Consider the following 24,162-nt stretch of genomic DNA (forward strand, 5'->3'; position numbering starts at 1 on the left):
TAAATGAGCTTAGTGTACACAAAATGCTTTCACATAAATGAGCTCAGTTTACACAAAATGCTTTCAAATAAATGAGCTCAGTGTACACAAAATGCTTTCACATAAATGAGCTCAGTGTACACAAAATGCTTTCACATAAATGAGCTTAGTGTACACAAAATGCTTTCACATAAATGAGCTTAGTGCACACAAAATGCTTTCAAATAAATGAGCTTAGTGTACACAAAATGCTTTCACAGAAATGAGCTTAGTGTACACAAAATGCTTTCACAGAAATGAGCTTAGTGTACACAAAATGCTTTCACAATGATACAAACGCACGCAAAATGTTTTCACAACAACAAAATTAATTCAGTATGCAAAATGCTTTCAATATTAAAGAATTCAGTGTATGCAAAATGCTTCCACAACAAAGAATTTGTGCAAAATACTTTCACAAAAACAAATTTACAATATAAGCAAAATACTTCTTCTTTTTTTTTCTTTTTTTTTTCAAGTTGTTTGCAGAAACATGATATGTGAAATTATTTTTATACACACAGTAAGCCCTCTTTTAAGTCTTCATCGGCAAGAAAAAGACATTTCTGTCGTTGAAAAAAAAATTGCTCCAACCTTGCGTTCTAAACAATTTCTTGTTGTTAAAGTGGCAGTCTGAAAACGCAAAGTATAAATACATTCTCATTATTCTCTCCAACACAGACAAGTTTTTCTCTCTCTTCATAATATTTTTGATGACAAGCCACTCTCAAAAACACATACACATTTTTCTCTTTTTATATATTGGATAACAGGGCACTCTTCGAAACAGAGACATATTTCTCTCTCTTTATTTATACTGGATAGATGAGGACTCTTGAAAACACAATTCTCTCTCTCTCTCTCTCTATATATATATATATATATACATACAAATATATATATACATACATATATATATGGACAGATAAGTTGAATAACAGGTTACTCTGAAAACACATACACATTTTTCTCTCTATATATATTGGGTAACAGACCACTCTGGAAAACACAGACACATGTTCTCTCTTTATATATTGAATAATGAGCCACTCTTGAAAACATTTCTGCAGCACAAATGCTAAATCAGCCAAACTTCTGTGATATCAGTTTCACTAAACAGGAAACTTGCCAATGAACGTCCGTCTCCGAGGGGAAGGGTGGGGGGGGAGGAAGATTTGGATGTCAGGCCGACTTGAACTTTGACACTTTGACTTGTGGCCTTCCAACACACACACACACACACACGCATGCATGCACACACACATCCCACCACCACCACCACCACCACACAACAACAACAACAACAACAACCACACGCACACACAAACACACACACAAAACCACACACACATACACCACCACCACCACCAACAACAACACACACATACACCACCAACAACAACACACACACACACATACTCCACCACCACCAACAACAGCAACACACACATACACCACCACCACCACCAACAGCAACAACAACAACACATGCACATACACCACCACCACCAACAACAACACATACACCACCACCACCAACAACAACAACACACACACACATACACCACCACCACCAACAACAACACACACACCACCACCAACAACAACAACAACACACACACACATACACCACCACCACCACCAACAACAACACACACACACATACACCACCACCACCAACAACACACACACACATACACCACCACCACCAACAACACACACACACATACACCACCACCACCACCACCACCACCAACAACAACACACACATACACCACCACCACCACCAACAACAACACACACACATACACCACCACCACCACCACCACCAACAACACACACACACACATACACCACCACCACCAACAACACACACACACACATACACCACCACCACCACCACCAACATACACCACCACCAACAACAACAACACACACACACACATACACCACCACCACCACCACCAACATACACCACCACCACCAACAACAACAACACACACACACACACACACACACACACACACACACACACACAGAGTATTTCTGTGTCTCTCCCATCAGTCAAAGAGCTGCACCTCAACAGACATCTAGCACTGTTACCTGACCACTAAAAACTAAACCACATCAGTCAACAAAAACTTCAGTTCAAACTGAAAAAAAAAGAAAAGAAAAGAAGAATGCCGATGCTGGAACTGCAACAAACGACCATGGGTGTGTGGGGTACTTGACTCAGCGGTGTAGTGGGGGTAAAATCCAATGAACCGGTCCAACTGATGAGGCAGCTAAAAAAAAAAAAAAAAGGAGGGGGGGGAGGTGTGTGTGGGGGGGGGGGGGGGGGGGGGGGGCACAGTAGTCATAAGAGCGACAAAGTCCTGAGTATGCACACACACACACACACAAATTCTCTATAATACACAAAAACAAAATTAAATTTTTATCATACACAGCAGCATCAAAACTTTTTTTTTCAAAAGAATGATACATGGTAGAAAGTGCCAACATCACAACACACTTTTCTGGGTGCCACAGAAATACACTGCTTCCCTACATGGCAGAAAGTGCCAACATCACAACACACTTTTCTGGGGGCCACAGAAATACACTGCTTCCCTACATGGTAGAAAGTGCCAACATCACAACACACTTTTCTGGGTGCCACAGGAAATACACTGCTTCCCTACATGGCAGAAAGTGCCAACATCACAACACACTTTTCTGGGTGCCACAGGAAATACACAGCTGCTCTACATGGCAGAAAGTGCCAACATCACAACACACTTTTCTGGGTGCCACAGAAATACACTGCTGCCCTACATGGCAGAAAGTGCCAACATCACAACACACTTTTCTGGGGGCCACAGAAATACACTGCTTCCCTACATGGTAGAAAGTGCCAACATCACAACACACTTCTCTGGGTGCCACAGAAATACACTGCTTCCCTACATGGCAGAAAGTGCCAACATCACAACACACTTTTCTGGGGGCCACAGAAATACACTGCTGCCCTACATGGCAGAAAGTGCCAACATCACAACACACTTTTCTGGGGGCCACAGAAATACACTGCTTCCCTACATGGCAGAAAGTGCCAACATCACAACACACTTTTCTGGGTGCCACAGAAATACACAGCTGCCCTACATGGCAGAAAGTGCCAACATCACAACACACTTTTCTGGGGGCCACAGAAATACACTGCTGCCCTACATGGCAGAAAGTGCCAACATCACAACACACTTTTCTGGGGGCCACAGAAATACACTGCTTCCCTACATGGTAGAAAGTGCCAACATCACAACACACTTTTCTGGGGGCCACAGAAATACACAGCTGCCCTACATGGCAGAAAGTGCCAACATCACAACACACTTTTCTGGGGGCCACAGAAATACACTGCTTCCCTACATGGTAGAAAGTGCCAACATCACAACACACTTTTCTGGGTGCCACAGGAAATACACTGCTGCCCTACATGGCAGAAAGTGCCAACATCACAACACACTTTTCTGGGGGCCACAGAAATACACTGCTTCCCTACATGGCAGAAAGTGCCAACATCACAACACACTTTTCTGGGGGCCACAGAAATACACTGCTGCCCTACATGGTAGAGGGCAAGTAGGAAGTGAATCAATACCAAACTACGTTCATCATCATCAAAGTGCCCCAACCATCAGATCCGTAAAGAGACCCCCCACCCCTCAAAAACAAAAAAAAAGGGGGGTGGGGGGGGTAAATCTGGAATAAATACAACCAACGAATGAACCAAAAACAAACAAAACAAAACAAAAAAGACATAAGTATCAACCCTCCCCCCCCCACACACACACACAAAAAAAGAGTCAAAAACCAATACAGCCCAGCAGTGCAGAGTCTCCTCTGGAGTGTGGCCTCCTAACGACCTAACACAGATTGTTCCCTGCCGACCGCTGGCGCTAAGGACTGTGGCAGACAAACCTGAGGCCTGTTTCTTACACACTAGTTTGGCAAAGTTCTCGCAAGACATGCCGGGAAGGTGCGTTTCTTCTTTTTATCCACTTCGCAGCAAGAGTGGCTAGGTTCCCGCCAGTCAAGGCTGGGTAGCCTTCCGTTCAGTTCAGTTACTCAAGGGGGCGTCACTGCGTTCGGGCAAACCCATGCACGCTACATCACATCTGCTAAGCAGATCAAAGCCTGACCAGTATTTTTTGTATTTTGTATTTTGTATTTCTTTTTATCACAACAGATTTCTCTGTGTGAAATTCGGGCTGCTCTCCCCAGGGAGAGTGCGTCGCTATACTACAGCGCCACCTTTTTTTCTTTTCTTTTTTTTTTTCCTGCGTGCAGTTTTCTTTGTTTTTCCTATTGACGTGGATTTTTCTACAGAATTTTGCCAGGAACAACCCTTTTGTTGCCGTGGGTTCTTTTACGTGCGCTAAGTGCATGCTGCACACGGGACCTCGGTTTATCGTCTCATCCGAATGACTAGCATCCAGACCACCACTCAAGGTCTAGTGGAGGGGGAGAAAATATCGGCGGCTGAGCCGTGCATCGAACCAGCGCGCTCAGATTCTCTCGCTTCCTAGGCGGACGCGTTACCTCTAGGCCATCACTCCACTGCGTGACCCAATGTGCTTAGCCAGGCCTCCCAAGCAGCTTTGACATGAGGAAAGGATAAATCCACTTTCCACCTCACCTTCCTTTCACTGCACGTGAACTCACCCTCCATCGCCACATACACGCAAGCATGCTCGCAACTTATATCATCATAATAATTATGATTAATCACATTGTCTGGGTGTGGGTGTGTATGGGGGGGGACTCAGGGTGAGCTCACCACCCCCCCCCACCCCCACCACCCCCCCTCCACCCCAACTTACATCACTTACAGTGAACCTGTCCGCCAACAAACCGGCTGCTTATGTTTAACAGTCTTCCGCTGCCGGCTGCTGCCAATGGGCCAAGGATGCTTCTGGAATGACGGTGAATTTTGACAATTTTGACTGGGGCCAGCAAAAAATACATACTTACATACATACATGCACATATTATTTTCAAGCATGTAAACTTATTGACAACAAACATAACAGCACCTGCATACACTTATTTTTCTCCACTGACGTTTGCATGTGATGGATACACTAAACATTGCAGAGTAAAGCATTCATACCTTTATTACATGGTCAAACCATTATTACTGTCCTTTGGCATGTGATGGATACAATAAACATTGCAGAGTAAAGCATTCATACCTTTATTACATGGTCAAACCATTATTACTGTCCTTTTCCTTCATTTGGGCTTATTCTTCTGCATCTCACTCATGCCACTAGAAATTCTATGCAGCAATATATGCATGTATTAAATGAGAGGTAGATAGGTGTAATTAGCTATGTATGTATGTATTACATGTGTATGTATGTATTAATTACATCTGTAATTAACTCAGCCTAATATCATCATATTAGATGAACAGACTATAAATGAATAAACGAACAAGTGAAAATTAAGGGAGGGGGAAAAACAACAACTGATCATTCGCACCTATGTATGTATGTATGTATGTATGTATGTATGTATGTATGTATCTGCATGGATATTAAATGATACATTTAGTATGAGGAAAAAGTGTTGTTTTGCTTTTTTTGTGTGTTCGCTATTTTTGTGTTGTTGTTGGGGTTTTTTTGTTGGTGTTTTTTTTGTTGTTTTTTTTGGTCATATATTGTTGTTTCACTTTTTATGTTAAAAATAAAATACAAAAAAAGGTTCATTAAAAACAAACAAATCTAAAATGGAAAAAAAAAAAAAAAGCTACTGGAATAACGTTAGGTGATGGGGGAAAAAACAGAGAAAAAAGAATTACTTCCGAAAGGTGGGGAAACCATTTATGTTGACCACAACATCAAGACAAGATGAAAAAAGAAAAGAAAAAAAGTAAGAAAGAAAAATAGACAGGAACTGAGTGAACTGAGGAACGGGGGACAGATGTGGCAGTCAAATGGTTAGAGCGCTGGGTCCTCGCTCAAGTTCCCCGAGTTCTTCTTCTTCTTCTGCGTTCGTGGGCTGCAACTCCCACGTTCACTCGTATGCACACGAGTGGGCTTTTACGTGTATGACCGTTTTTACCCCGCCATGTAGGCAGCCATACTCCGCTTTCGGGGGTGTTTCCCGAGTTCAATCCCCACCAGTTGCACCTGGTGGGCTCAGGGTGGAGATTTGTTTTCCGATCTCCCGGGTCAATCTACATATGTACAAACCTTTAGTCTACTACCTCTGGCGTCTGAAACCCCTCGGTCTGTATACGCACGCAGAAGATCAAACACACAGGTTAAAGATCCTGTAATCCATGTCAGCGTTCGGTGGGTTATGGAAACAAGAACATACCCAGCATGCACACCCCCGAAAACGGAGTATGGCTGCCTACATGGCAGGGTCAAAACGGTCATACACGTAAAAGCCCACTCGTGTGCATACGAGTGAACGCAGAAGAAGAAGAAGAAGAAGAGGAGACGAAGAAAAGAAGAGCCCAGTGCCGAACACACGCACACCATTCCTCCCCCGTCCTGGTCTCTGACTTACCCACTGGCCAGGCCGATGCTTTTCTTCTTCCGGGCAACCTGCACAGCAGTCTGACAAACAGCTTGGTGAAAACAGGTTCACCATGTCAACAGCTTGGTGAAAACAGGTTCACCATGTCAACAGCTTGGTGAAAACAGGTTCACCATGTCAACAGCTTGGTGAAAACATGTTCACCATGTCAACAGCTTGGTGAAAACATGTTCACCATGTCAACAGCTTGGTGAAAACATGTTCACCATGTCAACAGCTTGGTGAAAACAGGTTCACCATGTCAACAGCTTGGTGAAAACAGGTTCACCATGTCAACAGCTTGTCACAACAGGTTCACTCTGTCAACAGCTGGTGAAAACAAGTTCACTCTGTCAACAGCTGGTGAAAACAAGTTCACCATGTCAACAGCTGGTGAAAACATGTTCACCATGTCAACAGCTGGTGAAAACAAGTTCACCATGTCAACAGCTGGTGAAAACAGGTTCACCATGTCAACAGCTGGTGAAAACAGGTTCACCATGTCAACAGCTGGTGAAAACAAGTTCACCATGTCAACAGCTTGTCACAACAGGTTCACTCTGTGAACAGCTTGTCACAACAGGTTCACTCTGTCAACAGCTGGTGAAAACAAGTTCACCATGTCAACAGCTGGTGAAAACAAGTTCACCATGTCAACAGCTGGTGAAAACATGTTCACCATGTCAACAGCTGGTGAAAACAAGTTCAACATGTCAACAGCTGGTGAAAACAAGTTCACCATGTCAACAGCTGGTGAAAATAAGTTCACCATGTCAACAGCTTGGTAAAAACATGTTCACCATGTCAACAGCTGGTGAAAACAAGTTCACTCTGTCAACAGCTGGTGAAAACAGGTTCACTCTGTCAACAGCTCGTCACAACAGGTTCACTCTGTCAACAACTTGGTGAAAACAGGTTCACTGTCAACAGCTGGTGAAAACAGGTTCACTCTGTCAACAGCTGGTGAAAACTGGTCACTCTGTCAACAACTTGGTGAAAACAGGTTCACTCTGTCAACAGCTGGTGAAAACTGGTCACTCTGTCAACAGCTGGTGAAAACTGGTTCACTCTGTCAACAGCTGGTGAAAACATGTTCACCATGTCAACAGCTTGGTGAAAACATGTTCACCATGTCGACAGCTGGTGAAAACAGGTTCACCATGTCAACATCTGGTGAAAACATGTCAACAGCTGGTGAAAACAGGTTCACCATGTCAACAGCTGGTGAAAACTGGTCACTCTGTCAACAGCTGGTGAAAACAGGTTCACTCTGTCAACAGCTGGTGAAAACATGTTCACCATGTCAACAGCTGGTGAAAACAGGTTCACCATGTCAACAGCTGGTGAAAACAAGTTCACCATGTCAACAGCTTGTCACAACAGGTTCACCATGTCAACAGCTGGTGAAAACAGGTTCACCATGTCAACAGCTTGGTGAAAACATGTTCACCATGTCAACAGCTGGTGAAAACAAGTTCACCATGTCAACAGCTTGTCACAACAGGTTCACTCTGTGAACAGCTTGTCACAACAGGTTCACTCTGTCAACAGCTGGTGAAAACAAGTTCACCATGTCAACAGCTGGTGAAAACAAGTTCACCATGTCAACAGCTGGTGAAAACATGTTCACCATGTCAACAGCTGGTGAAAACAAGTTCACCATGTCAACAGCTGGTGAAAACAAGTTCACCATGTCAACAGCTGGTGAAAACAAGTTCACCATGTCAACAGCTGGTGAAAACAAGTTCACCATGTCAACAGCTTGTCACAACAGGTTCACTCTGTGAACAGCTGGTGAAAACATGTTCACCATGTCAACAGCTGGTGAAAACAGGTTCACCATGTCAACAGCTGGTGAAAACAAGTTCACCATGTCAACAGCTTGTCACAACAGGTTCACCATGTCAACAGCTGGTGAAAACAGGTTCACCATGTCAACAGCTTGGTGAAAACAAGTTCACCATGTCAACAGCTGGTGAAAACAAGTTCACCATGTCAACAGCTTGTCACAACAGGTTCACTCTGTGAACAGCTTGTCACAACAGGTTCACTCTGTCAACAGCTGGTGAAAACAAGTTCACCATGTCAACAGCTGGTGAAAACAAGTTCACCATGTCAACAGCTGGTGAAAACAAGTTCACCATGTCAACAGCTGGTGAAAACATGTTCACCATGTCAACAGCTGGTGAAAACAAGTTCACCATGTCAACAGCTGGTGAAAACAAGTTCACCATCTCAACAGCTGGTGAAAACAAGTTCACCATGTTAAAAGCTTGTCACAACAGGTTCACTCTGTGAACAGCTTGTCACAACAGGTTCACTCTGTCAACAGCTGGTGAAAACAAGTTCACCATGTCAACAGCTGGTGAAAACATGTTCACCATGTCAACAGCTGGTGAAAACAAGTTCACCATGTCAACAGCTGGTGAAAACAAGTTCACCATGTCAACAGCTGGTGAAAACAAGTTCACCATGTCAACAGCTGGTGAAAACAGGTTCACCATGTCAACAGCTGGTGAAAACAGGTTCACTCTGTCAACAGCTGGTGAAAACAGGTTCACTCTGTCAACAGCTTGTCACAACAGGTTCACTCTGTCAACAACTTGGTGAAAACAGGTTCACTGTCAACAGCTGGTGAAAACAGGTTCACTCTGTCAACAGCTGGTGAAAACTGGTCACTCTGTCAACAACTTGGTGAAAACAGGTTCACTCTGTCAACAGCTGGTGAAAACTGGTCACTCTGTCAACAGCTGGTGAAAACTGGTTCACTCTGTCAACAGCTGGTGAAAACATGTTCACCATGTCAACAGCTTGGTGAAAACATGTTCACCATGTCAACAGCTGGTGAAACAGGTTCACCATGTCAACATCTGGTGAAAACATGTCAACAGCTGGTGAAAACAGGTTCACCATGTCAACAGCTGGTGAAAACTGGTCACTCTGTCAACAGCTGGTGAAAACATGTTCACTCTGTCAACAGCTGGTGAAAACATGTTCACCATGTCAACAGCTGGTGAAAACAAGTTCACCATGTCAACAGCTGGTGAAAACATGTTCACCATGTCAACAGCTGGTGAAAACAGGTTCACCATGTCAACAGCTTGGTGAAAACAGGTTCACTCTGTCAACAGCTGGTGAGGACATGTTCACTCTGTCAACAGCTGGTGAGGACATGTTCACTCTGTCAACAGCTGGTGAAAACATGTTCACTCTGTCAACAGCTGGTGAGGACATGTTCACTCTGTCAACAGCTTGGTGAAAACAGGTTCACCATGTCAACAGCTTGGTGAAAACATGTTCACTCTGTCAACAGCTGGTGAGGACATGTTCACTCTGTCAACAGCTTGGTGAAAACAGGTTCACCATGTCAACAGCTTGGTGAAAACAGGTTCACCATGTCAACAGCTTGGTGAAAACAGGTTCACTCTGTCAACAGCTTGGTGAAAACAGGTTCACCATGTCAACAGCTTGGTGAAAACAGGTTCACTCTGGCAAAGTGCATTAGGTTATCCTGCTGGTCAGTCGTCTGCCTAGCATGATTTTTGACTCACTTGTGTAAACAAAGTGAGTCTGTGTTTTAACCCGGTGTTTGGTTGTGTGTGTGTGTGTGTGTGTGTGTGTCTGTGTGTCCGTGGTAAACTTTAACTTTGACATTTTCTCTGCAAATACTTTGTCAGTTGACACCAAATTAGGCATAAAAATAGGACAAATTCAGTTCTTTCCAGTCATCTTGTTTAAAACAATATTGCACCTCTGGGATGGACACACAAAAAAATAAAAAAGAAGCCTAATTATATGCAAACTGCATTTACTGTTATATTTATATTTTTTGTATTCTCTGAACTTGGCACTTTGACATCTTATTCTGACACAACAACAAGAGGAGTCATTATTATCATTTTTTGTTCAAACACACGAACTTCTTTTGCTAAGCATGGAATTTTAATTTATTTTGCAAACGTTTTTGCTGCAGATAGTAAAAAAAGGAAATTACTCTGTAATTAATGCTAGGGGACTTAATTTATCACAAGTGAGTCTTGAAGGCCTTGCCTCTCTTGTTATGTGGTGTAGTGTATAGGGATTTGTCCGAATGCAGTGAGGCCTTCTTTGAGAGACTGGAACTGAAACTGGTCTACTCTCATGGTACATCCCCGCGGCAACCAGGCTGAGAGATCAGTGAAGAAGGGAGACGCTGTGTGTGTGTACCATCAAAAAAGGGCTATGCCAGCATGGCAATTTGGAACTGAATGTGGAATCTAGCTGGAAGTACTTGGTGCAAGTTGAAGGCTTCTGTGTTCACACACACACACACACACACACACACACACACAACACACACAAAAAACACACAAAAAACCACCAACCACACAGTTTCAGTTTCAGTAGCTCAAGGAGGCGTCACTGCGTTCGGACAAATCCATATACGCTACACTACATCTGCCAAGCAGATGCCTGACCAGCAGCGTAACCCAACACGCTAAGTCAAGCCTTGAGACCAACCACACACACACAAAAACCCCACTTTCACTCAGAAAAACTTACCATCAGTTCCAGCTCTTTCTTCTGCCGGATTTCACTGTTTGCCTTGGCTTTGTCGATCTGCGTTTTAATCATCGTCAGTGTTTCTTGACACCTCTCTGCCCTGCACAGCCATGTCGGTGAAAACAGCATCAAGTCTATTTCAAAAGGTCACAATGCAAACAAAATCATACAACAAGCTATTGTGTTACATGTCTTAACCACAGCCATGTTGGTCAAAACAGCGTCATATATATATATATATATATATATATATATATATATATATATATATATATGTGTGTGTGTGTGTGTGTGTGTGTGTGTGTGTGTGTGTGTGTGTGTGTTCACTGACACAGAACCTCAACACACGAACGTTCACCGACAGAACCTCAACACACAAACGTTCACCAACACAGAACCTCAACACACAAACGTTCAATGACACAGAACCTCAACACACAAACGTTCACCGACAGAAACTCAACACACAAACATTCCCCAACACCGAACCTCAACACACAAACGTTCACCGACGCAGAACCTCAACACACAAACATTCACTGACACAGAACCTCAACACACAAACGTTCACCGACACAGAACCTCAACACACAAACGTTCACCGACACAGAACCTCAACACACAAACGTTCACCGACACAGAACCTCAATATACAAATATTCACCAACACAGAACCTCAACACACAAACGTTCACCGACACAGAACCTCAATATACAAATATTCATCAACACAGAACCTCAACACACAAATGTTCACCGACCATCCCAGCAGCTCAGTCTTCATGCTGGCCATGTTGGAGGGGGAGAGGTCGCGACCCACGATATTGTACAGCTCCACCTGTTGGTATTGCTGATCCAGCTTCCCGCAGAACAGGCCGGCGGTTAATCCCTCGATGATCAAGTCCTGTCAACAGAATGCAAGCGAGCGTGTGTGTGTGTGTGTGTGTCTGTATGTGAGAATGTGTGTGTGCGTGTGCATGTGGATGTGGGTGTGGATGTGTGGGTGAGTGTGTGTGGGTGGGTGCGTGCATGTGTGGGTGTGTGTATTTGTCAATCCCTCGATGATCAAGTCCTGTCAACAGAATGCAAGCACGTGTGCATGCATGTGTGCATGCCTGCATGCGTGTAAGTGTGTGTGTGTGTTTGTGTGTAAGTGAGCGTGTGGGGGGATGGGGAGAGGGAGTGGTTGGGGTGTGTGTGTGTGTGTGTGTGTGTGTGTCTGTGTGTGTGTGTGTCTGTGTGTGTGTGTGTGTGTCTGTGTGTGTGTTGTGTGTGTGTGTGTGTGTGTGTGTCTGTGTGTGTGTGTCTGTGTGTAAGTGAGCGTGTGGGGGGATGGGGGAGGGAGTGGTTGGGGTGTGTGTGTGTGTGTGTGTGTTGTGTGTGTGTCTGTGTGTGTGTGTGTGTGTGTGTGTCTGTGTGTGTGTGTGTGTGTGTGTGTGTGTTGTGTGTGTGTGTGTGTGTGTGTGTGTGTGTGTGTGTGTGTGTGTGTGTGTGTGTGTGTGTGTGTGTGTTGTGTGTGTGTGTGTGTGTATGAATATATATGTTGTGCTCAATAGTGGTAAATTGCACATTACTGGTAATGCACAACAGTTTTTGCACATTACTGGTAATGAGCAAAGTGGCTTGTGCATTACCGGTAGTGTGCAAACTTTGGTAAAAGAAACTCATTTAACTCCTCCTCTTCTGCCTGCCTTTCCTTCATGGCTTCATCACTCACTTGTTTCAACATTGAACGCACACACACACACACACACACACACACACACAGAATCACACACACACACACACACACACACACACACACACACACACACACACACACAACCACTGCACATGACAGACCTCCAGCTGACGGACATCAGGAATCTCAAGTTGGGCCTGTAGATAAGAGTACTGGAGGCACTGCAAGAGACACACAGTCCTTTATCACACACAGTCCTTTATCAACACACAGTCCTTTATCAAAAACACACAGTCCTTTATCAACACACACAGTCCTTTATCAAAAACACACAGTCCTTTATCAACACACACAGTCCTTTATCAACACACACAGTCCTTTATCAACACACACAGACTTTAACTCACATGTCCTTCATCAAAAACACACAGACTTTAGCACACATGTCCTTCATCAACACACACAGACTTTAACACACATGTCCTTCATCAACACACACAGAGTTTAACACACATATAGTCCTTCATCAACACACACACAGTTTAACACACATGTCCTTCATCAACACACACAGAGTTTAACACACATGTAGTCCTTCATCAACACACACACAGTTTAACACACATGTCCTTCATCAACACACACAGAGTTTAACACACATGTCCTTCATCAACACACACAGAGTTTAACACACAGGTAGTCCTTCATCAACACACACAGTTTAACACACATGTCCTTCATCAACACACACAGAGTTTAACACACATGTCCTTCATCAACACACACAGAGTTTAACACACAGGTAGTCCTTCATCAACACACACAGTTTAACACACATGTCCTTCATCAACACACACAGAGTTTAACACACATGTCCTTCATCAACACACACAGAGTTTAACACACATGTAGTCCTTCATCAACACACACACAGTTTAACACACATGTCCTTCATCAACACACAGAGTTTAACACACATGTAGCCCTTCATCAACACACACACAGTTTAACACACATGTCCTTCATCAACACACACAGTTTAACACACATGTAGTCCTTCATCAACACACACACAGTTTAACACACATGTAGTCCTTCATCAACACACACACAGTTTAACACACATGTAGTCCTTCATCAACACACACACAGTTTAACACACATGTCCTTCATCAACACACACAGTTTAACACACATGTCCTTCATCAACACACACACAGTTTAACACACATGTAGTCCTTCATCAACACACACACAGTTTAACACACATGTAGTCCTTCATCAACACACACAGTTTAACACACATGTCCTTCATCAACACACACACAGTTTAACACACATGTAGTCCTTCATCAACACACACAGTTTAACACACATGTAGTCCTTCATCAACACACACAGTTTAACACACATGTAGTCCTTCATCAACACACACAGTTTAACACACATGTAGTCCTTCATCAACACACACACAGTTTAACACACATGTAGTCCTTCATCAACAGACACACAGTTTAACACACATGTAGTCCTTCATCAACACACACAGTTTAACACACATGTAGTCCTTCATCAACACACACAGTTTAACACACATGTCCTTCATCAACACACACAGTTTAACACACATGTCCTTCATCAACACACACAGTTTAACACACATGTAGTCCTTCATCAACACACACACAGTTTGACACACATGTAGTCCTTCATCAACACACACACAGTTTAACACACATGTCCTTCATCAACACACACAGTTTAACACACATGTCCTTCATCAACACACACAGTTTAACACACATGTAGTCCTTCATCAACACACACACAGTTTAACACACATGTCCTTCATCAACACACACAGTTTAACACACATGTAGCCCTTCATCAACACACACACAGTTTAACACACATGTAGTCCTTCATCAACACACACACAGTTTAACACACATGTAGTCCTTCATCAACACACACACAGTTTAACACACATGTAGTCCTTCATCAACACACACACAGTTTAACACACATGTAGTCCTTCATCAACACACACACACAGTTTAACACACGTACTTGTTACAATATTTAAAGAGATGTAATAAAATTACACTGACATACCACGGAACATTTTTACATATTCAAAAGCAACGAACAAGGCTTCCATACCAAAGCGTAACACTGCAAACTATAGTTTGCCTCCCAGCGTTTTTGCATCACAGACATGGTCTTTTGCATGCACCCCAGGATTCTGTGCCCTGGCTCTTGACACAAATCTTGTGGAACAGCTGTGGGACCCACCTTGTGTTTCATGGCCAACGTGACAACAGTCAGAAGTTGCAACTTTCTCAGCTGAGCAGGCGATAGTTCTGGCAAGCCGCCTTTCTCAGCTGTACGTGGAGAGGAAAAATCAAACATGCATCAGAGCCTGTCTGTTGACAAGTGTGTGTAAACACACACACACACACACACACACACACACACACCACACACACACACGCACACACACACACACCACACACACACACACACACACACCAGACACACACACACACACACACACACACACCACACACACAAACACACACACACACACACACACACACACACACACCACTCACACGCACACACACACACACACACACACACACACACACACACATATATAATAAACTGGATCCCAACTGTCACTCCAGGGTATAAACAGAGTGTTGGGCCAACTCCAAGTGGTAAAAATACAATAAACTGGATCCCAACTGTCACTCCTGGGTATAAACAGAGTGTTGGGCCAACTCCAAGTGGTAAAAATAGAATAAACTGGATCAAGATTAAAATGAAAAAGCAGGGGAAGCAAACAAAGATTTCTTTTTTTTTTTATATATTTTTTAAATATTCCATTTTAATAGGGCAACATTTTACAACAATAACAACTTTGAGAAAGAAAAAAAAGCAACAACAAAAACAAACAAAACCAAAAAGAAAAAAACATGGATAAACAGACTGACAGACAGACAGAGCCAAGCGGCTGGATGGTACACAGGTTGGTTATTATCATGGAGTCTTGTCATCCATTTCTTAACATTTGATACAAACTGTTAAAGAATTCAAACTGCCAAGGACCTCAAAAGTATGTTCCCAGTAAGTGAACATCACACTCATTTTCTGATGAATATCAAACAAAAATATAATTACAGGTGGCTATTTTTTGTTGACCATGAACAGGTGACTAATCATTTCTGATAAATGATTTGTAAGGCAGCCATCTGGCAGAGAAGGTGGCATAATTAAAGTCAATATATGCATCATATTCTTGAATTCTATATATCAATTTTTTTTATTTTTTTTTAAACTGATATTTGTGGAAAGCTGTCTTCAATTTTACATGAACATAAGTAATATTTTACAAACAACATTATAAAACACAAAACAGCATCAACTGTTACTGTCACACCATATCCAAATAGCACAAGTGGTTCTGTTGACTTGCAAACAAAGATTTCAGGCCAAGGTACCTTTGTAGTCATTATACGTCCCACAGGCAAACAGCATCAACTGTTACTGTCACACCATATCCAAATAGCAAAAGTGGTTCTGTAGACTTGCAAACAAAGAATTCAGGCCAAGGTACCTTTGTAGTCATTATACGTCCCACAGGCAAACAGCATCAGAAGCCTGAAGAAGGAGGCATAGGGCCCTTCAGCTAGCTGCAACAACAACAATAATAACAACAATAACAGCAATAACAACAACAGCAATGACAACAACAATAATAACAACAATAACAACAGGAACAACAATAACAGCAATAACAACAGCAATAACAATAACAACAGCAATAACAACAACAGCAGCAATAACAACAGCAACAACAGCAGCAGCAATAATAACAACAACAACAATAACAACAGCAATAACAACAACAGCAGCAATAACAACAGCGATAACAACAACAACAATAATAACAACAGCAACAACAACAGCAGCAATAATAACACAGCAGCAATAACAACAGCGATAACAACAACAGCAGCAATAACAACAACAACAATAATAACAACAGCAATAACAACAACAACAATAATAACAACAGCAATAACAACAACAACAATAATAACAACAGCAACAACAACAACAACAGCAGCAATAACCACAGCAATAACAACAACAATAATAACAACAGCAATAACAACAACAATAATAATAACAACAGCAATAACAGCAACAAGTGGTAAGTAAAAAAAAAAAAAAAACTGTAGGGAGAGCTGGACAGTACAAGGTCTTCAGAGATGAGTGTCAAGGACTGTGACTGAAAACACCTTCACCCAAAACACAGTTCAATATCACTATCAGTCACAGTTCAATATCACTATCAGCCACAGTTCAATATCACTATCAGTCACAGTTCAATATCACTCATGGTTCAATATCATTATCAGTCACAGTCCAATATCACTATCAGTCACAGTTCAATATCACTATCAGTCACAGTTCAATATCACTATCAGTCACAGTTCAATATCACTATCAGTCACGGTTCAATATCACTATCAGTCACAGTTCAATATCACTATCAGTCACAAAACTTAGTTAAGAAACACCTTCACTCATAACACAGTTCAATATCACTATCAGTCACAGTTCAATATCACTATCAGTCACAAAACTTAGTTAAGAAACACCTTCACTCATAACACAGTTCAATATCACTATCAGTCACAGTTCAATATCACTATCAGTCACAAAACTTAGTGAAGAAACACCTTCACTCATAACACAGTTCAATATCACTATCAGTCACAAAACTTAGTGAAGAAACACCTTCACTCATAACACAGTTCAATATCACTATCAGTCACAGTTCAATATCACTATCAGTCACAAAACTTAGTTAAGAAACACCTTCACTCATAACACAGTTCAATATCACTATCAGTCACAAAACTTAGTGAAGAAACACCTTCACTCATAACACAGTTCAATATCACTATCAGTCACAAAACTTAGTGAAGAAACACCTTCACTCATGACACAGTTCAAGTGTTTGGACCCTCTAACTCCTAACAACAGTGAGGGGTGTGGTGACCTCATGGCAACATGTTTCCCCAGGATGAGAGAGAATCTGAGTGTGCAGGATCGAACCCCACCCCCACCCAACCCCAGCTCAGCCCATGAACACTGATGTTCTGGATGTGTGGCAGGTCCAGCAGCTTAACCCACCTCAACCTGACCCGACCCAACCCTACCTCTCCCTAACCCAACCCTTCCCGACACAACCCTACCCTAACCCTAACCCATCCCACCCAGCCCCACCCTAACCCTAGAACACTGATGTCCTCCACAGGTCCAGCAGCTCAACACAACCCTACCCATCATAATACAGCCTTACCCAACATAATACAACTCTTCCCAATATAATACAACCCTTCCTAACCAAACCCTACCCAACACAATACAACCCTTCCCAACCAAACCTTACCCAGCACAACACAACCCTTCCATATATAATACAACCCTTCCCAACCAAACCGTACCCAGCACAACACAACCCTTCCATATATAATACAACCCTTCCCAACCAAACCTTACCCAGCACAACACAACCCTTCCACATATAATACAACCCTTCCCAACCAAACCTTACCCAGCACAACACAACCCTTCCATATATAATACAACCCTTCCCAACCAAACCTTACCCAGCACAACACAACCCTTCCATATATAATACAACCCTTCCCAACCAAACCGTACCCAGCACAACACAACCCTTCCATATATAATACAACCCTTCCCAACCAAACCGTACCCAGCACAACACAACCCTTCCATATATAATACAACCCTTCCCAACCAAACCGTACCCAGCACATCACTACCCTACTCATTATAATACAACCCTTCCCAACCAAACCGTACCCAACCCGCCCCCATCGAACCCCTGTACACTGACGTCCTGGACGTGTGGCAGGTCCAGCAGCTCCCCGACGCCAAAGACACCAGCAGTGTCCAGGGCCTGGCTGATGACGCTGACCGCCCCCGCCCCTCTAGCGTCCTTCAGCAGCAGCAGGAATGGCTCCAGAGCACTGCTGCCTGCAGGCTTGGTCTTCTCCATCCGCGCCTTGTTGTGGTGCAGATCGCAGCGGACTTACGATAAATCTGAAACAGAGTTAAAGTGAATACATTTTTTCCTCAATCTGGTGTCCTTCGGCAATAGAAGGAGCGCCTCAAGAGCACTGCTGCCTGCCGGTTCCATCTTCATGAACGCTTTGTTGTCGCACAGGTAGCAGCTGATACAGAGTTACATGCAAATACATTTTCTCAGTCAGTGTCAAGTCTCACATACTGACATCCTCAACAGCAGCAGGGATGGCTTTGAAGCACTGCTGCCTGCAAGCTTGGTCTTGGTCTTTGCCATCCACATCTTTCTGTCACACAGATCACAGCTGACTCATTACAACTCTGGAACAGAGTCACATGCCAACACATTTTTCTCTCTGGTGTCCTTCAGCAATGGACGGAATGGCTCCAAAGGTCTGCTGCCTGCAAGCTTGGTCTACTCCATCCATGCCTTCAGCAATGGACGGAACGGCTCCATAGGACTGCTGCCTGCAAGCTTGGTCTACCCCATCCATGCCTTCAGCAATGGACGGAACGGCTCCAAAGGACTGCTGCCTGCAAGCTTGGTCTACCCCATCCATGCCTTCAGCAATGGACAGAACGGCTCCATAGGACTGCTGCCTGCAGGCTTGATCTACCCCATCCATGCCTTCAGCAATGGACAGAACGGCTCTGAAGGACTGCTGCCTGCAAGCTTGGTCTACCCCATGCATGCCTTGTTGTTGCATAGACAGCAGCTGATTTACGACAACTCTGAAACAAAGTTACATGCAAATACATTTTTCTCAGTCTGTTTCAAGTCTTACATGGCTGCATCGAAGCAGCAATAGGAATGGCTCTGAAGGACTGTTGGTTGCAAGCTTGGTCTACTCCATCCATGCCTTGTTGTTGCACTGATCGCGGCTGAGCAACTCTGAAACAGAGCTACATGCAAATACATTTTTCCCAGTCTGTATCAAGTTTCACACATTGGCATGCTCAGCTGTAGGAGGAGTAGATCTGAAGATCTGCTGGCTGTGTATCTTAGCAGTTTCCATCTGCTGTGTATCTTAGCAGTTTCCATCCACACTGTACAGACTGCAGCTGATTTACTGCTAGTCTGAAACACAGATTACATTTTCCTCAACCTGTAACAAGTCTGACATAACCATTGGCATCCTCAACAGCAGTAGGAACAGCTCTGAAGCACAGCTGGTTGCAATCTTGGCATTCTCCATCCACAATGTACAGACTACAGCTGATTTACTGCTAGCCTGGAACAAATTTACATGTGATTACATTTGTCTCAGTCTGTAACAAGTCTAACATGTTTCCTTTCTCAGCATCTGGAGGAACGACTGAAGGACTGCTAGTTCTTCTTCTTCTTCTGCGTTCACTCGTATGCACACGGGTGGGCTTTTACGTGTATGACCGTTTTTACCCCGCCATGTAGGCAGCCATACTCCGTTTTCGGGGGTGTGCATGCTGGGTATGTTCTTGTTTCCATAACCCACCAAACGCTGACATGGATTACAGGATCTTTAACGTGCGTATTTGATGTTCTGCTTGCATATACACACGAAGGGGGTTCAGCCACTAGCAGGTCTGCACATATGTTGACCTGGGAGATCGTAAAAATCTCCACCCTTTACCCACCAGGCGCCGTCACCGTGATTCGAACCCGGGACCCTCAGATTGACAGTCCAACACTTTAACCACTCGCCTATTGCGCCCATCAGGACTGCTAGTTAAAAGCATGGAGTTATCTACCCATGCCTTGTTTTACAGACAACCGCTGATTTACTGCAAGTCTGGAACAAAGTTACATGCTGTGATATAAGGCATTATCCCCATTTATATCATCCACATTGAGTCTTATTCCTATTTGGTTTGGAGAGAATACATGTGAGCCAACATAGATCTTGGAAGTGTGTGTGTGTCACTGGAGCGTTTGAAAATGTCTGCCTACAAACACAACACAACACAACACAACACATGCGAATACAGTTTCCTCAATCTGCACCCTATGTCACACATGGACTGGTCTCCACAGAGAAGTGGTAAGGCCTGCAGGAAGGGGAGGGTTCCAGTCCCATCAGAGGTGTGTGTTTTTCTTCCAGCTTGTGGCCATCTCCACCCCAAAGGTGACTTTGGTATGGACTCAAACAGAAAGGCTGGGTCACACAGCTCAGGGTCGGCCACTTCATCAATGCTTTCTCGGGACTGTTGTTCAAATATCTTAAGGCCCAACGCTTGGCTTATATCACAGACTGATGTAAGTTTACATTTGAGCCAACAGCAAAGTGAGAGCTGTATTATCAATGGTTTCTCCAGTCAATGGGAAACAATTTACAGCTTAGTCTTTTGTGAAGGACTATGACTCTCAAACTAGGAGGCAAAATTGCACTGGCTCTTAGTGCTGCAGCCTTGTGGGCTATTTGGCCTTTGGGAACCATCCCAATGCCGACTGTCCTAAAACCCTTATGGCCGAGAGAGTGGGGATGTACTTGGGCAAGACACTCTCCACTATAATCAAATTCTAGCCCAAATAGTCGGAACAGCAGTTGCCTCCTCTGCTGTCCAGATGGTCATAGTCGGACACGACTGACTATCATATATATATGTTCAAATATCTTGACCAGCACTGTAGGTGTCTGTGTCTCTCAGCCTGGTTGACGCTGGGATACATTATTAGAGTACAGCCTTGTTAAGCACTCCCAAAGCTAAATAGACCAGCCTATGGCAGCATCTTCATCACCCCTATCACCACTGGTCATCATTAAAATATAGAAACTAAAATGTCCCCAAATTCATCATGCTGTTGTAATCTGCTACAGCATTACTATTGCATGATTGTGACTGAAACACCTTCACTCATAACACAGTTCAATATCACTATCAGTCACAAAACTGTTAGTTGAGAAACACCTTCACTCATAACAGCTCAATATCACATCAGCCACAAAACTGTTAGTTAAGAAACACCTTCACTCATAACAGCTCAATATCACTATCAGTCACAAAACTGTTAGTTAAGAAACACCTTCACTCATACACAGTTCAATATCACTATCAGTCACAAAACTGTTAGTTAAGAAACACCTTCACTCATAACACAGTTCAATATCACTATCAGTCACAAAACTGTTAGTTGAGAAACACCTTCCCTCATACACAGTTCAATATCACTATCAGTCACAAAACTGTTAGTTAAGAAACACCTTCACTCATACACAGTTCAATATCACTATCAGTCACAAAACTGTTAGTTAAGAAACACCTTCACTCATAACACAGTTCAATATCACTATCAGTCACAAAACTGTTAGTTAAGAAACACCTTCACTCATACACAGTTCAATATCACTATCAGTCACAAAACTGTTAGTTAAGAAACACCTTCACTCATAACACAGCTCAATATCACTATCAGTCACAAAACTGTTAGTTAAGACTTTCAGGTTTTTTTGTTTGTTTGTTTTTTAACCAAAACTGTGCATCCAAATTTGCAGAGGGTGGCAGACTTGTTATGTTGTTTATCTACTAATACAGTGTCCATGAGTGTCTGGAATCAAGTCTTCATATCATCCTTTTCTACCCAGTTCAGCTGGAAAATCAAACTGAACATCCAGTCATTCAGATCACACACACACACACACACACACACACACACAAACAAACAACAACAAAAAACAAGAACAAACAAACAAACAAAAAACACAAACAGATGTCCTGTGTGCAGCACGTAGGTGGCGCACTGAAAACGAACCCATGGCAACAAAAGTGGCAAAATCTCTGCTCTGACAAAATGTGTTCCGATAGGTATCTGATATAGGTATTATGCATGCTCTTATTAAGGCCTGACTATAGTACAATGGGTTATGCTGCAGTCAGTTATCTGCCGAGGAGATATGGTGTAGTGTATATGGATGTTTCCTTGTTTTACATTTTTGTTAAAAATAAAAATAAAAAATAAAAAGTTTGTGTGCTTATTACTTTTTTTTGGGGGGGGGGGGGGGGCGAGGGGGAGAACTCGTTCCTATAATAATCACCATTGCATTTTACCTTCTGCAGCTGTACAGTATCAATTAAAACAGCTGTCTAATGTTTCAAGCGTACTTATTATTACATCTTTAAGTTTATCAGTACATGATGCCAGCAAATCAAGTGAGGTGAGTGAGAACGCGGATAGCAGAAAGCAGAACTGAAAGTGAAAATAGAAATTGTGACTTTCATTACTAACGTAAAAACAAGCAACAAAACCTGAACCGGTGAGATTATTGAATGGCAATAGTCTTAGGACAATAGTCGTTTCCGTGATATACCCATGCAACCCAGATATTCTCACTTTTATCTCAGGAGTCACCGTCTTCTGTACCTTTCAAAAAAGAACTCAAGTTGCCGCGGTACTTGTCTGGAGTTCACTTTCCTTGTTGATTGGAAAAAGAAGAGTTATTTTTTCTTGCAAGTGTGGTCAATTCCAACAGGTGCAGAATAAACTAAAACATTTATGTAATGTTCTTCAATCTTCAAATTGGAAGGTCAGCCGTCATTACTGACTATTAATGACCTGTGTGCGCAGAGGCGTAAATACCTAACTAAAACCTAATTAGACCTATCTTTTCCTCCGGAGGGGGTGACAATGAGAAAGAGCATGTATACATACTCTCACCCACCGTCACTCGCAGCGTCCCTCCGGGGGGGGGGGGGGAAAAAAAAAAAAAAAAAAAAAAAAAGGGGGGGGACTAAACTGTGATCTTGTTCAGCTCCCTCTTGAAAGCTGCCAAGGAGGGAGCCTCTGCTGCTGTTGCAGGCAGGGAGTTCCAGACGGGGATGGTTGATGGGAAAAAACTGTATTTATAAGGGTCAGAGGAGAAGCTAAGATGGACAAATTTGTGTCGATGATTTGATCTTGTTCTGCCGGATCCTTTCTTGAGAAATTTGTCTGGAGGGATGTCTACAATGCCGTTGACCATTTTATACATCAGGGTCAGCCTTTGTCTGTTCCGCCGTGATTCGAGGGATTCCCATCTTAGTTCTTGCAGCATGTGTGTTACGCTGCTGGTCCGCCCGTAGTCACTGTGTACATAACGTGCTGCTCTTCTTTGCACCATTTCAATCTTGTTCTTTTGACCTTCTTTGTACGGGCTCCAGACTGATGAACAATACTCCAGGTGCGGGCGTACAAGAGTTTGGTAGGCATTGGCTTTGGTGGTTTTATTGGATGTTTTTAGATTCCTTTTTAGGAAGCCTACCAT

At 43.1% G+C, this 24,162-nt stretch overlaps 1 protein-coding gene across 8 annotated transcripts; it reads right to left on the reverse strand.

The window, feature by feature from the left end:
* Nucleotides 1-2,062: 2,062 nt before the first annotated feature.
* Nucleotides 2,063-23,324, reverse strand: LOC143302068 (COP9 signalosome complex subunit 7a-like). Of its 8 annotated transcripts, none has more exons than XM_076616569.1 (10): nt 23,253-23,308; nt 18,759-18,964; nt 16,437-16,512; nt 15,110-15,198; nt 12,976-13,035; nt 11,895-12,037; nt 11,134-11,233; nt 6,583-6,620; nt 4,893-4,975; nt 2,131-2,303 (listed from the first exon to the last, which is right to left on the reverse strand). In XM_076616569.1, the coding sequence occupies exons 2-10, from the start codon at nt 18,918-18,920 to the stop codon at nt 2,251-2,253; spliced, it is 804 nt and encodes a 267-aa protein (XP_076472684.1). In that variant the 5' UTR covers nt 18,921-18,964; nt 23,253-23,308; the 3' UTR covers nt 2,131-2,250. The 8 variants fall into 8 exon arrangements, with proteins under 8 accessions (XP_076472681.1, XP_076472680.1, XP_076472688.1 ...); XM_076616568.1 differs by having other exon boundaries at nt 6,583-6,632; XM_076616571.1 differs by having other exon boundaries at nt 2,179-2,303; nt 4,884-4,975.
* Nucleotides 23,325-24,162: the final 838 nt, after the last annotated feature.

Source organism: Babylonia areolata, chromosome 28 (genome assembly GCF_041734735.1).
Source record: "Babylonia areolata isolate BAREFJ2019XMU chromosome 28, ASM4173473v1, whole genome shotgun sequence".
Taxonomy (NCBI): Eukaryota; Metazoa; Mollusca; class Gastropoda; order Neogastropoda; family Buccinidae; genus Babylonia; species Babylonia areolata.